The sequence below is a fragment of the Acanthochromis polyacanthus genome, chromosome 13 (assembly GCF_021347895.1).
Source record: "Acanthochromis polyacanthus isolate Apoly-LR-REF ecotype Palm Island chromosome 13, KAUST_Apoly_ChrSc, whole genome shotgun sequence".
NCBI classification, from domain to species: Eukaryota; Metazoa; Chordata; class Actinopteri; family Pomacentridae; genus Acanthochromis; species Acanthochromis polyacanthus.
In genome coordinates, this window is record NC_067125.1 from 12,691,453 (window position 1) to 12,711,743 (window position 20,291).

The 20,291-nt window shown below is 41.5% G+C and overlaps 2 protein-coding genes across 11 annotated transcripts in view; both read right to left on the reverse strand.

The window, feature by feature from the left end:
• The window catches only part of rap1gap2a (RAP1 GTPase activating protein 2a), a 117,524-nt gene extending 117,153 nt beyond the window's left edge, over positions 1 to 371 (reverse strand). Inside the window, exon 1 of the mRNA XM_022190725.2 lies at positions 178 to 371. Within this exon, the coding sequence (XP_022046417.2) occupies positions 178 to 218 (41 nt within the window). The 5' untranslated portion in view covers positions 219 to 371. The remainder of the gene's footprint in view (positions 1 to 177) is intronic.
• Positions 372 to 10,578: 10,207 nt separating this feature from the next.
• Positions 10,579 to 20,291, reverse strand: part of LOC110948942 (von Willebrand factor A domain-containing protein 5A-like) — a 69,478-nt gene continuing 59,765 nt past the window's right edge. For 4 of the 10 annotated variants that reach the window (XM_051957593.1, XM_051957592.1, XM_051957591.1 and 1 more), the window contains exons 12-19: positions 18,906 to 19,064; positions 18,602 to 18,750; positions 17,782 to 18,002; positions 17,554 to 17,607; positions 16,627 to 16,683; positions 16,108 to 16,161; positions 14,305 to 14,450; positions 13,164 to 14,129 (exon numbers count right to left, since the gene is read on the reverse strand). In XM_051957593.1, the coding sequence (XP_051813553.1) occupies positions 13,830 to 14,129; positions 14,305 to 14,450; positions 16,108 to 16,161; positions 16,627 to 16,683; positions 17,554 to 17,607; positions 17,782 to 18,002; positions 18,602 to 18,750; positions 18,906 to 19,064 (1,140 nt within the window). In that variant the 3' untranslated portion in view covers positions 13,164 to 13,829. Of the gene's footprint in view, positions 11,968 to 13,163; positions 14,130 to 14,304; positions 14,451 to 16,107; positions 16,162 to 16,626; positions 16,684 to 17,553; positions 17,608 to 17,781; positions 18,433 to 18,601; positions 18,751 to 18,905; positions 19,065 to 19,385; positions 19,501 to 19,600; positions 19,681 to 20,291 lie in introns of those variants that run through there. The other 6 variants (XM_051957638.1, XM_051957595.1, XM_051957610.1 and 3 more) reach the window with 6 other exon arrangements.

A 20,291-nucleotide genomic window follows, 5' to 3' on the forward strand; every position in this document is an offset into this window, starting at 1 on the left:
AGCTGGAGAGTTCTCACCCAAATCAGCACACTCACACGCACACACTCACTCACACACACACACACACACACTCTTCCCATCAGTCATTTAGATTCCAGTTAGCTGTTGCCAGCAGCCAGCAACAGCAGCACTAACATCTCTGCTATGTTTGTGCTCCAGAGAACGTGAAAGCCTTACCTCGGCTCCCCTGCAGATCCTTTACAAGCTGGGGTGAACATCTCGCAGTCAGTGGAGGGTGTTGCATTAGCAGTAGACCAGCTGCCAGAGCAGGAGAGGGTGAGTGTATGTGTGAGAGAAAGAGAGGCAAGGAGGGAGAGAGATAGAGAGAGGGTAAGGGGAGAGTGAGTGTATATAGGGGGGAGGGTACAGCGATAAAGCGCAGGGTAGGGCAGAATTATGAGATGAGAGACAGGGAGAGAATGTGAGTAAGAATAGCAGACAGTGTTACCATGGAGAGGGCTACGCCTAAACTCCTTTAAAGCATTTAACACCAAGTAAAGAGAGACAAAAGACAAAGTCAGGCTGAGAAAGAGACCAAAAAGGGAGAAAAGTGCAGGGTTTGCTTTGGCAAGGGCAGAGGAGACAGAATAAAGGATCAAAGGGAGATGGGCCACAGAAAAGGAAATTAATAAGGAAGGAGTGGGAGGGAGGTGTGAGATCACCGAGAAGTTAGAAGACCGTGACCCGGGGCAAGGTGAACTGTTGACTCATCAGTAGTAGTGGCAGCCGCATCGCTCTGGCCTTGACGCAGGTCATATGCAGATACATGGTCTGACTTGATACGCTGCAAACAAAGACAGAAACAACATTTTAAAATCGAATTTTTCCTTGCAAGGCAGAAAGCAGCAATGAAAAAATCTGGATGAATAAACCTGTGCAGCACGCTAAAAACACAGTTTCAATAACATTACGTTTAATTAATTACGTTTTTTTCACCTTTTGTGTCCATTTGAATTACTCAAAGAGAATAAATGTTATATAAATTTGATATAGTTTATTCCATAGCTCAGCCTGCCAACAGTTTTCATTATGAACAGTATATTGACATTACAAAAATAAATTAAGTCATGATTTAATACCTTAAATACACTCAACAAAACTATAAATGCAACACTTTTGTTTTTGCTCCCATTTTTATGAGATGAACTCAAAGATCTAAAACTTTTTCCACATACATAATATCAGCATTTCTCTCAAATATTGTTCACAAATCTGTCTAAATCTGTGATAGTGAGCACTTCTCCTTTGCTGAGATAATCCATCCCACCTCACAGGTGTGCCATATCAAGATGCTGATTAGACACCATGATTAGTGCACAGGTGTGCCTTAGACCCAAAATAAAATAATAAATAATAAAAGGACACTCTTAAAGGTGCAGTTTTGTTTTATTATGTGGGGTGTGTGTGTGTGTGTGTGTGTGTGTGTGTGTGTGTGTGTGTGGGGGGGGGGGGGGGTCCACTCCTCTTCAATGGCTGTGCGAAGTTGCTGGATATTGGCGTGAACTGGTACACGCTGTCGTATACGCCGATCCAGAGCATCCCAAACATGCTCAATGGGTGACATGTCCGGTGAGTATGCTGGACATGCAAGAACTGGGACGTTTTCAGCTTCCAAGAATTGTGTACAGATCCTTGCAACATGGAGCCGTGCATTATCCTGCTGCAACATGAGGTGATGTTCTTGGATGTATGGCACAACAACGGGCCTCAGGATCTCGTAACGGTATCTCTGTGCATTCAAAATGCCATCAATAAAATGCACCTGTGTTCTTCGTCAATAACAGACACCTGCCCAAACCATAACCCCACCGCCACCATGGGCCACTCCATCCACAACATTGACATCAGAAAACCGCTCACCCACATGACGCCACACATGCTGTCTGCCATCTGCCCTGAACAGTGTAAACCGGGATTCATCTGTGAAGAGAACACCTCTCCAACGTGCCAGACGCCATCGAATGTGAGCATGTGCACACTCAAGTCGGTTACGACGACGAACTGGAGTCAGGAGGAGACCCCAATGGGGATGACGAGCATGCAGATGAGCTTCCCTGAGACGGTTTCTGACAGTTTGTGCAGAAATTCTTTGGTTATGCAAACCCATTGTTTCAGCAGCTGTCCAAGTGGCTGGTCTCAGACGATCTTGGAGGTGAACATGCTGGATGTGGAGGTCCTGGGCTGTTGTGGTTACACGTGTTCTGCGGTTGTGAGGCTGGTTGGATGTACTGCCAAATTCTCTGAAACGCCTTTGGAGACGGCTTATGGTAGAGAAATGAACATTCAATACACGAGCAACAGCTCTGGTTGACATTCCTGCTGTCAGCATGCCGATTGCACGCTCCCTCAAATCTTGCCACATCTGTGGCATTGTGCTGTGTGATAAAACTGCACCTTTCAGAGTGGCCTTTTATTGTGGGCAGTCTAAGGCACACCTGTGCACTAATCATGGTGTCTAATCAGCATCTTGATATGGCACACCTGTGAGGTGGGATGGATTATCTCAGCAAAGGAGAAGTGCTCACTATCACAGATTTAGACAGATTTGTGAACAATATTTGAGAGAAATGGTGATATTGTGTATGTGGAAAAAGTTTTAGATCTTTGAGTTCATCTCATAAAAAATGGGAGCAAAAACAAAAGTGTTGCATTTATATTTTTGTTGGGTGTATGTGTAAATGTGATCTACCATGTCGTGGACAACACCAAATCGAATGAACTCCACTAGTCATTTTTATTGGCTGTTTTCTGCCATTTTCAGTCACTGTTTTCTGTTGAATTTAAACTATTTTCAATCATTTCCACTCACTTCTGTTTCAGCTGTTTTCAGTCGCTTTCAGTTTCTGTTTGCAAAAGCTTTCAGTAAAAAGTCACTATGAAGCTGATTGGTGATCCTCAGCAGAATCTATTTTGTGGCTGAATTTAGGCGCCGCTGATCAGGAACTGCACACAGGAACGTCCACGGTCTTATTTGTTGTGATTTAATCTTGTCTGTTTCAAACCACAAAATAGGTGGTTGTTCAGTAAATCACACTAACAGATAAGGTAAGTTTGTGTTTAGGAAGATGACGTTACGACTGAGAGGACAGGGTCCATCCTCCATAGACGAGTGAGCAGTGAGTCCCTGTTTCAGTTCCCAGTTTGTCAGACTTATCTCATGTCACATTGCGAACATTTTCTGTCTCTCTCCACCATGACAATCAAATAAAGTCATAAAACCTCCTGAAAAAAACATCTAAAAGCAAAACGTCTGCTCAGCCAGCAGCATACACTGATACAGATACTTAAAATTGCAGTAGTTGGGTTGTGTGACATTCATGCTGTTCACTTTTGGGTTGGATAAGAGGTTAGATAGCCAGCTAAGGATCCATATTTGTCATTTTTTCCCCGTCGTTTTCAGCAGTTTGCTTGTTCTCCTTGTGCCTATGTGGGTTTACTATGGGTGCTTCAGCTTCCATCCACAAAGACATGCCTGATAGGTGAAATGTTGATTTGAAATTGGCTGTAGGTGTGAGGTTGAGCCCGCATTGTCTGTCTCCTTTGTGTTGGGTCTGTAGAGTGTTGGTGATCTGTCCGGGGTGTTCCCAGGATAATAGGAGTAGCTGCTGGATAGATGGTTGCAAATGATGCCGGTAGCATGGAACAGAAGCACCTATTTTAACAGAAATGTGACATTACGTCCATCTTTATATTCATGAATGCCTGATTTAAAAGTATTTTATTTATGTATTTGGAATTCAAATCAAGGGGCTGACCAAAACAAATACAGAACAATACAACAAAATAATTAGCATGTCCATGATGTAATCATTTTAAAATACGAAAGTGGACATGAAAACCTCCCATTCTGGTCTTGCTTCGATGTTTCACTGCGGTTTGGCTTTAAGGGGAACTGATAAAGTGAATAAAAACACTCCCAACCCACATGAGTGTGCTAAAAGGGTTTACAGTAAAGGTCAGTGATTTTGATATCTGGCACACATTTTAACTCACAGGGACACAGGCACTGACACAGACACACAACACCCAACAAACACAACCGGATCATGGGTGTCAGTTATTCAATAAAGTAGATCCCCCGCTGAAGTACAAAGGCTATCGAATCAGTCACACATACACACGCCCGCCCACACACACACACACACACACACACACACACACACACACACACACACACACACACACACACACACACACACACACACACACACACACACACACACACACACACACGGCATGCGATTGATGTGCTGCTCGGAGGCCACAGTGTTCCACTGATGGCCCTAAACAGAAAAAAGAAACATCAGCCTCTCTAAACTATTTCTTATTGATCTGGTTTCTTGCCAGCGGCTGTAACAGCACACACGGACATGCAGCGGTCCTACAGAGAAAGAAACGGACTAGAGGAGGGGAAGAAAGATGGCAGGTTTAATTAAATATTTCCTCCCTAATGGACAGACTGAAGCAGACAAGTGAGCCCACAGGTGAATGCTCATGCAAAGTTGTTGTCCCTCTCTGTCCCCCACCACACACACACACACACACACACACACACACATATAAAAATATATATATATCTATGTAGACACACCCACAGATCAGAGGGCCCTTCTTTCATTTGTTGTGTTTGGTGCGAGGATGTGTCTTCTTCTCCTCTAATCTCCAGGCAGTTTAATGCTCAGGGATCCTTTGTCAGTTCTAATTGGTCCTGCTGGTTGAGGTTGCCTTGGAAACCAGTTTAGAAAGTGTTGGTTGGAGGTCTGCCAAAGGTTTGGATAGGATTAGCGGTAATGACCTACTGTAACCAACACTGTGCAATTTCTGCAAAGAGAAAGCAGTTAGCAATAAAAGCAGAAAAGCTGCTTGTTGTCTTTTGTTTCATTTCAGTGGGAAACAGGATGTACTTAAGAGCAGTCCTGCTGAACTGAACAAAGCGCATGAGGTCAAACTTTTTGGTGCATTCTTCACTTTACCTGAATTATTCATTACTTGTGTAAATAAGAGAAGAAATAATAAGATCAAGATGTGAGGAGCGCTGACTGGTGTTGGTTTGTGGCAGTGAGTATCAGTGTAGCAGGCTGCCTGCCATAGTAACAAGTCCTCCCATAGGCCTAAATCTGTCTCTGTGAGCTGCACTAACGAGCAGCATGTCTGACTCTCTCAGGGTGAGCTGATGGCACATGCTAGAGCTTGGACATCCTATTATATCCAGAGGATTTCAATTTAATCTTCTCTGTAAATGAACCACCTTTGGATGCTTTCAATAAGCCACAATTTTTCCCTGACTTGTTGACAAACACAGTATATACACCAATCAGGCATAATGTTATGATCACCTGCCTAATATTGCATTGGTCTCCTTTTTACTGCCAAAACAGCCCTGACCCATCGAAACATGGACTCCACTAGATCTCTGAAGGTGTGCTGTGTTATCTGGCAGCAAGATGTTAGCAGCAGATCCTTTAAAGCTGCTGTCCGGAGTTTGAATCGCAGCGTCTCCCAAAACGCTGTTGGTCCCACTGTCCCTCCCTCTGATTTCGCCCCTTTATTTGTGCACGCGCGCAGTACATGAGAGAAGTGCCCGGAGTGCTGCAGCATCTCGCCTGTTTTGCTGTTTTCCCCTCTTCTGCATTTAGTACATTTAGTAAATAATAAAGGAATTACGTTAGAATGCTGTATTGAGTCTAACTTGTCCTAATAAAAAATAACACGAATCTGCTAGGACTAACGAGTAAAGTTTCAATATGTGATTACACTCGTGTATCCCTCTCGATGACGTTGTTTATCAAACTTAGTGCATTTACGCGTGTATATGTGTTAGATTGTTTATTTATTTCTATCTAGAGTTCAGAATTGCATGACTCCTCTGACGAAGAGTATGTCCCAGACGCCCCAACATCTTCCTTCAGAGGTCGGGCATCTAAACGAAGCCGTCAGGCGGGCTATGGAGGCCGTGGTCGGGGAGCGACGCGAGCACCCCGAGCCAAAAAATGTCCTGCAGTCTCTTGGCCTGACAAGCCGTGGGATTGGTAACTTTTCTGGAAGTTGCTGAGCCCTGATACTCTCTCCTCCACAAGCAAACAAATGTGCGCGCGGTTGCGTAGTGCGTAGCTCGCCCACCTCTGCATGGGCTTGCTTGCTGTGCGCGTAACCGTTGATTGACAGCATGACAAAGCTGAAGCTCGAACTTGATTGGTCGGCAGCAACCGGCGCTTTTTGGAATAACATGGGGGTCTATGAGAGGAAGGCGGAGCTCAGGAATAAATTTTCATATCGCGTTATACTAACTTTATATTATAGTATCGAACTAGACTAACACATTTAAGCTTTGTTAAAAAATGATACATAAATTGAAAACAAACGGAAACTCCGGACAGCAGCTTTAAGTCCTGTAAGATGCGACGTGGGGCCTCTATGGATCGGACCTGTTTGTCCAGTTTGTCCCACAGATGATTGATTGGATTGTGATCTGGGGAATCTGGAGGCCAAGTCACCACCTCAAACTTGTTGTGCTCCTCAAACCATTCCTGAACCATCTTTGCTTTGTGGCACGACGCATCATCCTGCTGAAAGAGACCACAGTCATGAGGGAATACCGTTTCCATGAAAGGGTGGACATAGCCTGCAACAATACTTAGGTCGGTGGTACATGTCAAGGTAACATCCACATGGATGTCAGGACACAAGGTTTCCCAGCAGAGCATTGCCCAAAGCATCACACTGTCTCTATCAACTTGCCTTCTTCCTATAGTGCATCCTGGTACCATGTGTTCCCCAGGTAAGTGACGCACCCAGCCATCCATGTGATGTAAAAAAATAAATAAATAAATAACACGATTCATCAGACCAGACCACCTTCTTCCATTGCTTCGTGGTCCAGTTGTGATGCTCATGTGTCCACTGTTGGTGCTTTCGGTTGTGCACAGGGGTCAGCGTGGGCACCCTGACTGGTCAGCAGCTTTGCAACTGCAATGTTCTGTGTATTCTGACACCTTTCTATCAGAACCAGCATCAACCTCTTCATCAATTTGAGCAACAGTAGCTCCTCTGTTGGATCGGACCACACGTGTCAACCTTCACTCCTCACTCCCCCACCATGATCCTGTCAGTGGTTCACCACTGTTCTCTCCTTGGACCACTTTTGATAGATGTTGATCACTGTGGACCAGGAACACCTCAAAAGAGCTGTAGTTTTGGAGATGCTCTGACACAGTCATCTCGCCATCGCAATTTGGACCTTGTCAGACAGAATCCTTACGTTTGCTCAAGTGACAAAATGTTCACTTGCTGTCTAATACATCCAACCCACTAAAAGGAGCCATGACAATGAGTGGTATCCACTTCACCTGTCAATGGTCACAGTGTTATGACTGATTGGTAGGTGCACATACTGTAAGTAAACCATCAGAGGGAATAACAGGAAGTTCCATTATCCATTCAGAACAGTATCTTGTTAGACTTTTTTGCATTTTCTAGTCTTTTATCTGTTTGTTCTGTCTGATGAATATACTGAAGTGCAGTCAACATGTAGAGGGACAGATTTGACAGCATTTTTAATTACACCCTCAGTATGTGGTAATAATCCAAACCAATCCTTTTTTAAAACAAACGCCATCACTTTATATGTTCATAGTCTCCACATCCAAGATAAAATAACCATGATTATCATCGTAGAAATCATTATGCTGTTTTCATATACTAGTACTTCTCATTATGAGTAGAACTACACTGAATGATTCAGCATTAGATTCGCACACTGAATTTAATTTAGCTGTTTACATACAGATTGTTCCAACTCTGCAGACATGCTGCATAAAGAGTTCTATGGCATGAGTCTGTTATTTTTGCATAAAAATTCTGTCTTTCTCAAGAAATGCAGATCGTAATCCATGTTAGGCCGTGATGTCAAAAAATTCTGTTTATTAACAAGCATCAGTTGGGACTGTACTGGTTGCTGCTCTAGACTCTGTGGCTTTGACCTTCTGTTGGCGAGAACAGACTCCAGCAGGCTCCGATGCCTCCTCCAAGCTGGGCAAACTGGCAGACGACAAAAGAGATTAGTCTGCCTGCTCTTCCAATGACCAACACTGTCTGCAGAGAAAAAACTAACTTCGAATATCATACTATATCAAGGAAAACATTTAATCTGCAAATTTATTCTGTATATTTGAATCAGAGCAGTTTCTGATACAGTTTAACAGTAACATTGCACCTGAGTTCCTCTGTGTTTTTCTACATAAAATGGCCAAATTTGGATCATTCAAGTTGTTTTTGTTAAGTGCTGCTGTGAAAAAAGTCACTGGCTGCCATAGCAACACATGTTCACTTGTGTCTGTATGTAACTAAATCAGGAACAGTTCCATACAATAAAGGATATTTATTTATGCGTCTTTGTAAAACATATCTTTTATGTCTCTGAATAACCTTTAGAAGGTGCCTTTGATATCTGGTAAATTCTTTTCCAGTGCTAGATGTTACTGAGTATGTAGGGCATGTTAAGTACAAAATATGCACTACCGGTCAATAGTTTTAGAACGCCGTAGATTTCCCAATTTTTTATTAAAAATCAAGTAGTTCAAGTCCAATGAATAGCTTGAAATGGTACAAAGGTCAGGGGTTAAAAAAGGTAAGGTTACCCAAAACTGATTTCAGAGTTATACAAAAAGGCCTTTTCAGGAAAGAAGATATGAGTTACCAACTTAAAGCTGTTCTATAGCAATGGAGGTTGATCAACCCTTGAAAGTTGGTGCTACCAAATCCTACAGGTGTCCTAACTTTTCTTTATTAAGTACAATTCCCTCTGTCTGCATTAAAGTAGTGCTGGAACACACCATGGCACCATACTCTCAAGAGCATTATTTGAACATCATTGTACTGCAGAAAGTAGTGTGTTGCTATAAAAATGAAGAGGAAAAGGCAATTAACAATAAAGAGAGAGACAGACCATCAGAACACTTAAAAATGTAGGTTTGACAGGAAGAGGTTTGGAAGACCCAAAGCCACAACAGAATCAGAAGACAGGTTTTTGAGAGTCAACAGCTTGGTGACAGGCGACTCACAGGACAACAACTTCAAGCACAGCTTAATAGTGATCGTAGTAAGAAGTCTCAGTTTCAACTGTGAAGAGAACACTTGGAGTTGCAGGTTTGACAGGTTGAGTTGTAGCAAGAAAGCCATTGTTAAGATGTCAAAATGAGAAAAAGAGGCTCGCCTGGATGAAGGTATGATGGACTGATGAATCAAAATTTGAAGTATTTGGTTCATCAAGCAGGATATATGTTCATCGTTGAGTAGGAGAAAGGATGGTTCCTCAGTGTGTGACATCAACTGTCAAACATGGAGGAGGAAGAGTGAAGGTCTGGGGCTGTTTTACTGGATCCAGGGATGGTGACTTGTACAGAGTGAGAGGAACCCTGAACCATAACAGCTACCACAGCATTCTGCAGCTCCATGCAGTACCCTGTGGTATGTTCCTAGTTGGCCAATGGTTCATCCTAGAGCAAAACAGCCAAAACAAAAGTCCAAGCTATGCCAGAACTATCTTAGGAAAAAAATAAACAAGATGGTGAGCTTGAAAACATGGAGTGTCAGCACAGCTTCCAGACTTAAACCCCATGGAGCTGGTTTAGGATGAACTGGACAGAAGAGTGAAAGCAAAGCAACCTACAAGAAGCACACATTTACGGGAACTTCTGCTACAGAGATGAAAGAACTTTCTGAAGAATATTTGATTTCACTTAGGAAAGAATGCCATGAGTGTCTTCAGCTGTTATATCTGCCAAAGGTGGTAATTTGATGAGTCAAAAGTTCAGAATACATTTTGGTTTCTGAATAGATGTTTTTTAACTTTATGTGTTTATTTGTTCTATGCTTTCATTGAAGAGCACAAAGAGACATTAACATGCTGAATTTCCAATAAAACCTGGAAAAATTGGGGTGTTCTAAAACTTTTGACCAGTAGTGTATATGCAAGCAATACCATTATACAGTATGTGTACATTTTTGTTGTAGTGATATAACGTGACTAAATACATTTATTAAAGTACTGCACTTCAGTAATGATTTGAGTTGGGTTTTCTTTAGTCTTTTCAAGACTTTTTCTTTCCTTTTAAACTGCAGATGCTTGAAAAATCCCCAACAATGCAGGGCCTTTGGGAATTATAGCATGGCCATACTGCACTCAGCACCTAATCTTAAACCTGTGCCTTTGTTTCACATTGATTATTACAAAACAAGGCTTTCACAGAGTCCTATTCTCTCTGGGTAGTTCTCAGTGATTTCACTTTGATAAATACTTTGTGATTTTTCCACTGCAGCCTGCGATGCACTAATACTGACAGGTAGAAAGAGATCATTTATCCCAGATTTTCTTTGACAGAGATTATTCTAAACTATATATCACAAAACCCTATATCATATCTTGTCAGTGAAAGCAAGTGAAAGGTGTGATCTAATGACCCTGTGCACTCTGAATCCTGATGAGTCCTCTTCAAGATCTCCAGTGTAACATCTACACAGATTGATGCCTGCGTCATTCAGATGTCATGACCATGTGTCATGGCAGGAGAGGACAGCTGCTCACTGTGCCAAAGGTACACTTTAATGTTCAGGGTTACGCAGCCACAAGAAAAAAAAAACAATACCAATATATGCAAAGAATGGGAAAGGAATGCAAGACAGAAACAATAAAGTATGGTTCCCAAGTATTTGAACAGGAAGAATACCTCTCTACTCCACCACAATCAATAAGAAATTAAATGATCAAGTGTAAACTTTCAGCTTTACCTGAAGGAGTTTAACAAGAAGAATACATTAAACATTCAGAAATCACAACCTGTCTGGCCAAAGTCAAACACACTGTGGCCACTAGGTGGTAGTAAAAGATCAGATGTAGAGGTGTGTGAGACGAAGCAAAGGATTGCTTACACCTGCATAAGATGGGTATGAGTACTAAAATGACTGAAAATGCAATATACTATAGAATAATTATAGTGATTACTTGAAGATGAATGTATGTTTAGGTGACTGAACTAAATTCTACCTTATTTTACGTTATTATAGGAATAGCAGAAGAAGCAAAACTGTAAACAACAAGGCTTAAAAAATTTGGTATACATTACCGTTTCCTTGATAGCAGGAAATTTAGCACAGATAATCAGTAACACTTCACAATAAGGTATTTTTAAGTCAGTTGTTTAAATATGTCACTTTAGAGACAAAATTAGGACTGATAATGGGTCACCACATAGCCAACTCCCATTTAAATCCTGTGTTCATGAGTGTGTGTGTGTGTAGTGCATTCTCCACATTCTTATACCATTTATAGATTGTCTTTTTTTAAATTTTAATGTTTTTACAATGAATTCCTTCTTAAACATTCTAAATGCACTTTTTAAAACACTTACTCTTGGAATGCTTTTGCATATGAAATGTACCACACAATTAAACTTTACTTAGAGTGCTTTGCTTCAGCACTCTTTCTACAGAAAGTAGAAGGACTCTAATTTCTCGAATTACATTTCTACATTTTTCCATTGAAACCCCAGGATTTATTGTCAAGTATGATTATCAAACAGAAAACCAGAAAATAACAATTTAGGGAAACGAAATTGTCACAAGGGGTAAACCTGGATGGATGCTATATCTTGCTGTTTAGAAAAGCACCTTTTTTAAATGAAACAGTGCAAAGAAATTGGAAACAATTTGGAAATAAATAGATTTTTGAAATAGCTAACAGCACAAATCCACTTATTCTGAAGTCTGACATTATTATATCAGACAATTGCATAATTAAGTGAGAGTAGTGCAAAGACTGAGTTGAATAATAAACATTGTAGACAAGCTTCTGTGTACCGATCCTGAAGGTGAAGTCTCTTTAATGAACAGCTCAGAGCATCAGGGCATCTTTCTGCAAGCTGCAACCCAGCACTGCAGTTCCAGCATCCACACACTCTGCCCCATATGGTGCTGGAGAAAAGAAAATGGAAAATCAGAAATGTGCAAAACTAGCTGATTTTAACTAGCACAAACTGTTTAAAACAGCTTTTTTTTAAATTCTTATCAGAAAAAACTTTTTAGGGGCTGATCACGGTGGCCAAGTAACATCCACTGGCTGACTACAGCCTGATGGATCTGCAGGGGGGTTGGCTCCAAGTCTGAGTCAGGATCTGTGTCTGCTGGGTTCATAATGGCCAGATCATACTGTCATGGCAGATACTAGGACCAAGGTGCAAAAGAGAAAGCAAGATGAGACAGGTGACGAATAAATAAAGATTGAGGAACAGAAAACGATCACTATAACCAATTGGACAAGATAACTAAGTGGAGGAAGGAAAAGGAAGTGGGTAAACCAAACATGAGTCAGAAAAATCACAAAACTACAAAAGCCTAGAAGAAAACTAACACACAGGAATGGGGAAATGTGGAAACCTAACAACACAAATTAACCAACCAACACTAACTAAACATGGAGAAAACTATAAACAGCTCCAGGGGATCGGGGGATGGCGAGACGAGTCGGAGCTGACTGGGGAAACACCAGAGCAGGTCCAGGAACCGGCACAGGTGGGCTGCAGGGAGGCTCAGGGCAGTGAGTGAGGTTGATGGAGTGCGGCTGGATAATGTGTTGTCTTCTGTGACAGAGCGGAGCAGGAGATGAGTTGAAACTGATAAAATCCAAAGCTGTAGAAAAGCAGTCTATCAAATTTTAGTTTTTCCCATGATGACTTGGGGTCTATGGAGCCAGAGTTTTAAGGAGCCAGCCCTTGGCAGACGGCGTGAGATTGCAAGTTTTTGACACTTCCACGTTCATTTTTGGAGCCAAGTGCTACGTCCATCTTCATATACGGTCTATACAGATATTCCCACTGGAGTCATCTGAGGTATGTATGGTGTTTGCCAAAATTCAAGGTGGTAACTGCAGCTCCTACTGCATCTCTGAGAAGTGTTGGACGATCAGTTTAAGTCAAGTGGCTCCATGAGAAAGGAACATACACAATCTTTAGCGTAAAAAAAAGTGAAATTAACAAGCCATTTATCCATTTCTGAAATGTTATAAACTGAATGTGTTGCATGAAGTAAAAAAATAAATAAAGGAAAATTTTGCCCTTTTTTCTCTTTACCCCAGTGTTGTTACATCATGTGCTTCAAAGAAAACTACTGGATTCAAGTCACATGATCACTTTAATTACCAACAAAAATGTCCAACAATTACTGTAATAAAAACGTGAAATTTTTTAGACCATTTTTATGTTCTAAAGAGGTACCTATTTCCTCTAATTTAGGGCTTGTCAAGTAATTCATCTCTGTGTATCAAGTTTTTTTCCCCCATGGAAATGGTCCCCTTCACGCCTTAAATAAAATGCAACTCTACAATGTTGCTATCTGTAGGATCTGCCTCTTTCTCCACCCAATCACTACATTTTAGCTTGTATAATTATATATTTCAGCATATTTGTCAAAAATACATAAACACACAGCTAAAACGGTCTCCATGGTAATACACTGCTATATCATTTCCAACAATGGTTACAAATAGAAATCAACATTAAAGAATCAAACGCTGAAAGCAAAAGAACAAATTCTTTTGTTGTGCCATTACATGGTGGATGAATTAAGTGAATCACAAACCACAAGAATTATAAGGCACAGAACAGAGCTGACTGAACATTTTTGCATGTCAGTTCCTCTCTACGGACAGCCAAAAACATGTGATGACACATATAGTGCAAACACTTAAGCGCAACGCTGACAAAGTCCAATCCACACAGTAGGACGCAGTAAAGCTTCTGTGCAGCGATCCTGCAGGTGAAGCCACTTTAATAAAACCCTCAGAGCCCCAGGGCATCTTTCTGCACACTGCAACCCAGGAGTGTATTTCCAGCATCGACACACTCGGTCACACACGGCGCTGAAACAAAACAAAAACACACATACAAACCAAGCAGGGCTGAGGACAGACAAACAGCTGGTTTAAACAGCAAAACATTGCTACAATTCTTCTTACCATTCTGAGCACGGAGCCATGACACAGCCTTTGTTGCCAGAAGCTCCCACTCTTCCTTTGCATCCATCTTAAAACCACGAAGCCAGATCAGAGCCAGGATGGTGGCCCACACTTCCTGACTGACCTAGTTCACCAAATCACAAAAATGCACGTTAGATCACAGCTCATCAGACACTGATCTTCCACTGAGATTTGAGTAGCTGCTGACAAGATGGAACTGTTCATAGTCATGTGTGAAGCCCTTAATTAAATCCTTCCTACAGCTTAAATAACTATTCTTATATGTGACAGTTTCCCACCGAGTCAGGTTTTGGGCTTTCCACCTCCTCGCTGGTCTTCCCCAGTGCAGCAGCCAGAGCTGGGTCGAGGGCCCAGCAGCCAGAGGCATCCTGCAGGGAGACCAGCTGAAGCCAAGGCTCTCTGAGTGGCTGCTTGGGCTTCATGCCTGCATTCCCACATTCACACAAGATGTGAAGATGGCAAAATTAGAAGTATGCACACAAAATAACCTGTATATAGCTGCATACAGTCACCGGAAAAAGATATGAGACCACCCTTGTTTTCTTCAATTTCTTGTTCATTTTAATGCCTGGTACAACTAAAGATACATTTGTTTGGACAAATATAATGATAACAGAAAAAAGCTCATAAGAGTTTAATTTAAGAGCTGATATCTAGACATTTTCCATGGTTTTCTTGATATTAACCAAACTCACTTCAGTTCTTACATCAATAGCTATGGCAATGTACTGCCAAAAACAGCTTTTAAGCATTACATGTTTTCTTTTCTCTCTGTTTTAGTTGCATGATACACACAGGAGTTAGTACTTGATTGCATAGCCATTGTTTTTGATGACTGCAGCCATGTGTCTTGGCGTGTTCTCCACCAGCTTCTAACATTGTTCTGCTGTCACAGCAGCTCATTCCTGTTGCACAAATTCAAATTAATTACCTTTGTTTTTATGGCTGTGGTTCTCCATTTTGCATTTGATGATTTTGTACAGGTTTTTAATTGGATTTAGATCTGGTGATTGAGCAGGTCAAGGCATGGTTTGAGTGTTCTGGTTCTCCATCTAGGCTTTAACTGACCTTGCCGTGTAACAAGAGGCATTGTCTTGTTGGAAAATCCAGTCATTGGAGGCAGGAAAGAGTTTTCCAGCTGATGGAAGAAGATGGTTTTCAAGAGCAGCCCTGTACATGACCTGGTTCATTCACCCTTCACATAATTGCATTTGCCCTGATCCACCCATACTGAAACAATCCTCAAATTGTCCTTGCCCAACAAGTCACATTTCTCCACAGTGTCCACTCATTTTTTAGGGTCCCTGAAGGTCTGACGATGATTCCTGACAGGAATAAATGAGTGCACGGTCATCTCATGGGGTCGAAAGACGTTTCCTGCCGTGAGCAGCTAGCAGTTTGGTAGTACCATGTTGGGCTTGCTTTTTCTTGGTGTAATGAACCGCTGTCTTGGAGATCTTCAGTTTTTTCCCTACCTTTCTCTCACTCCTGACAATTTCCAGCAGTGCCAAGATGGCTGCCTTTGTGGCTTCACATAAATAGTTTGTTTTTTGGCATTATATGAGAGCTGACAACTTCTGAGTTGTGCTATGGCTTGATTGTCAGCAGGAAACCACTCTAGGCCTTTGCATGTGCAGTGCTGCTGATGACATGAAATGGGCTCTTATATACCCTGGGAATACAATGAAGCTTAAGCATGTCAAATAGTACATGAAGTATTATGGAATCAGCTGCATTTTTTTGTCATGTTCACTGTATTCTTTAGGTAATATACCTTGACTAGTACCAAGCATTACAATGAACAAGAAACTGAAGAAAACAAGGGTGGTCTCATCATTTTTTTTCCATGGCTGTAGATGTGGGGACATATGCACCGCAAGAAAAGCTGTCTGGTTCCACACTTATAGGGACAAATAGACAACAGTAAGAAAATGGCCTTGGAATACTGTAGGTTGCTGTTATGGAGTTCAGACAGGTACGGATTCATTTTGCAAGGTCAAATGGCTAAATGCATAGATTCTTTGATGTACATACTTTAATAGCATCGGCGAGAGTGAGAAAAACGCCACCTATTGGCTTACCTTGGCCATGAGCTGAGCCACTCTGACCGACGTTAAAGCCAATTCTTCTTAAAGCTGTTGATAAGGAGGAGAGTTTAAGCAAATCATCAGGATCTCACTCTGCATTTTTATGTGCAGCCATATACATTGTTAGTTAAAATTGATAGTTTAAATAAACGCTTAATTATCCAAACAACTAAGATCATTTAATAACGAATATACATACAATATAATAAAAGGATGATAGCAAAAGCAGCAAATACAAAGACAATGTACTTAATAAAACAAATATTCCTACATGTGGCTTGTATGTTATAAAACCAAAATACAGGCCCATCAGTTTCTTCCACTGTTGCTTTACAGAAGCAAGAATATGTTTATGTATGTGACTTTTACAATAATGTCAGTGAAAACTCCTCTAAAAAACATGTTGCTTCTGGACAGACATATTTCTGTTCTTAATAATTATTTTTAATAATTTTGGGCTGTACATGTGTGAAAACCCAACACTTTTATACTCAACAACAGGAAATTCTTTACCTGATATTAGTCTCCCCCTGAAAGAGCTTCTTGAAGAGTACACTGAGGCAGTCGCTGCTAAATAGAGCATAAAGTTAAAACATGCCGTTCTGTAGGTTTAATTCAGCATCAGCAAAACGACTCAGTGGGAAGATTAGTAAGACGTCCTTAGCTGGTATCCAAAAGAGTGTGTCCAGACCACACACACTGCATCTTTCTCAATCTGGCATATTTATTAAGAGATAAAAGAATTCATCTTTGTGGTGCACAGAGCAGTAAGAGCTGACTCTGCTTGATCATTAAAGCTTGGAAGGTTAAAATGATACATACACAGATGTGCACAGATACACGAGCATTATTGATCAGCGATTCCAATCACAAGAGACTCTTTGTAAAATAATAAAGTGTAATAATGAATTCAAGATATCATTACAAAAAATAAATGTTGAAAACTTGTCTCCAGCAGCTAAATCACTTTAAAGACCTGTTTCAGTAAGACCAGCGCCTTAAGGAGAATAAATGAAACTGATGGACACAAATTAACATGATATCATTTCTTCCCTGCCTTCATATTCATTCATTTTTCAAACTTCAGAAAAGAAATGTGTAACAAAACACAATAACAAATCTCACTAAAATGGCTCACTCACAAGATCATAAAGTAAATTATTTATTTGGCTACACTGACTTTAACGTGAGGAAGGAAACCTGAAAACTGTTGAGGGGGATCATCTCAAATGACTCCAGTCTAATCATCACTTTGTTCTTTGTGATGTTATTGTTGTTTTTCTCAAAACCTCAGTCCCCTGTTTTACATGTTTGGACCTGCAGCTGCATGCAACTCATGCAAATTGTTTTGCTGTCTTATCTTATCTTACACAACTGTATGTTTTGCTGTTTCAAAATGATAAAAAACTATGTTAAATAAAGAATTTTTTTTTTACGTACCATTAGGTGTAACACTTGGAACATCAAGATCAAAGTTATATTGACGCAGATACACTTTGAGATACAAAGAGAAAAACAGAGCACAAAATTAGAAAACAGAAACTGTGAAACACAAATGAAAAATGCAACAGAAACAGTTTGAAACAGTGCTCCATGTAGTGGTACTTAAAGCAAAACACAGAACACTGGCTGTTTCAGGATCATTCATACATTAAGTGTAACACTCACTGGCTCCTGGAATAGGTCGGTATATCAACGGTCGTTGAATCACTTTGCCATCAGCTTTGTTGACAGCAATGAAGGCAGTGAAAGAACTGCTCACTCCTGAATGGACACTGAGCTGCACCACTTTCTCCTTCATTTCTCCATCTTGCCGTTCTCTGAGCTCCCTGTTTTCCATCTCCAGGGAGCGAATCAGAGCGCAAGCAGCCAACCTGTGGACAGTTAATCTGCAGACAGACACAAGAAGGAACCACTGGTGTCTTGTTACTTATAATACAGCAAGATTATGCAAGTTGACACAAATTTGGTTGCATGTCTGCCAACAGCTCACTTCAACTAAATTAACAAAGTCATGATCATGCACAAGACTGCATGGGTCAGTGGTTAGCACTGTTGCCTTGCAACTAGAAGATCCATGGTTCACGTTCCAGCCTGGGCCTGGGATCTTTCTGCATGGAGTTTTCATGAGTCCCTGTGCATGCGTGGGTTTTCTCCAGGTACTCCGGCTTCCTCCCACAGTCAAATACATGCTGAGGTTGACTGGTGAATGTGAGAGAGATTGTTTGTCTGTATATGTAGCCCTGGATAGAGGGGTGACCTGTCCAGGGCGTCCTCTACCTTCACCCTAAATCAGCTGGGATAGACTCGAGGTGCCACCTGCAGTGAGGGTTAAGCGGTGTATAGATAATGGACAACATGCACACCATCTGAGATTGTTTATGCATTTGCTCATAAGATGATAATTACATGTAAATGGACTCTCTTCGCTGTTCTCTGTTCATTCAACACACAGAATTCATTACAGAATTTAACATGAAGTCACTACCCAGTGCATGGCATCTCTGCCGTCTGATGGAAACCTGCGTCCAGTCCAGTGTCCTCTGCAGGTTTCAGACTGAAGTGCAGCTGGTTCTGAGAGGGACGACCTGCCTGGATGTACTTCAGTGTCACACTGCCCTCTGCTGCTTCTGAACTCTGATAAAGTTGTACAAACCATGTTTTGTCATTTAAGCACACACGTGATGAAAAACACACATAAAGTCAATCCTTTGCTTTGATTAGGGGCAAAAATCCAGCTTCAGATATATTGTAGGTAAAAATATTTCACTGTGACAAGATGCTGCTGCTACCTGTCCACTGAGCTGGCCATAAATCAGTGACCTCTGACCCTGGAAAATGGATGTGATTGGTGGAGACAGGACAGTGACAGACACTCCCTTTGGTAAATCCCATATGACTGAGATGTCTTTCACAGTCGGCTGCAGAGCAAATCTCAGCGATTGAATCACCTGAGGGATAAAATAAAAGTTGTTGCATTTTTATTAAAATGTTTAAAACTGCACTGTTACTTTGGCCTACATCTTTCCACTCCTGTTGATGGCCTCAGCATGTCCTCCTTACACAGGTCAGTGCACAAATCTGTTTTATTGCCTTTACTAGTCCTATTTATTCAATTTTATTACTTAAATATATACATTTGCTTATCCTGCTGTCTCAATTTCAGTATACTCTTCCGGGGATCAATGCAGTCACATTTTATCTTGTCCTTTAAATCTATATTTGCTGCTACTTTATTGAACATTACAGCTTCATAGTGTTTCATGTCTTACTTTTGGTTGCATCCTGTCAGTCCCTGTGATGAACTGAGCGTGTCCTCCTCCTTCTTTGGCCAACCCATTGATCAGAGCAGAGCTGGCTCCTTCCCCAATCCCAAAAGAGAAACACCTACAATACAGCAGTTTTTCATGCATACATCAAGGTCATATTGGAACAAATACTGACAACTGTATAGGTTTTGTTCTGCTTTGTGTTGCTGTGTTCTCACCTGTGTGAACCAGAGTTTTTCTTCACCACGCTGAGGATTTCTCTTGTGTTAGTCACTTGACCATCAGTAAAGACAAACAGCTGTGGAGGAGATGAGCTTTAGATTACGAGGTCACAAAACTTGCAGGGAAACTGATCCCTGTGGCATTTAATCATAGGCGTCAGTTTAGGGGGGGACGGTGGGGATGTGCCAAGTTGAAGCTCCGACCAGAAGCGTGCAGGGGCAAAATTTCGGCCCGGGAGAATTGGTACTATAGCGGCCCACAGACCCTTTTACCTGCATGTACTGATGGCTCAACAGGTTGGGCTTCCGCCCTTGGTGCGGTGGTTGTGAGTTCGAATCCAGCTAGGGGCATTTTGCCGCCGTTCTTCGACATTTTCTCAAAGTGCTGTCTTACCAACGACACGGAAGCATATGAGAAAAGCAGGCGGGCCGCACCAATGCTAAACTTTGATCTCAAGTAGAGGGCCACAAAATATCGTCCCATGGGCCGCAGTTGACCCGCGAGTTTGAGACCCATGATTTAAAGCATTATTATTATTATTATTATTTTATGACTGGGATATCCCCGGTGTTCCCGATTACCCAGCACGCCACTCAGGGTGTGCATTTCCATCTGACAATGGCTGTGGTCTCCATCCCCCCCCCCCACTTTTAAAAACAAACTGACGCCCTTGCATTTAATAGACTA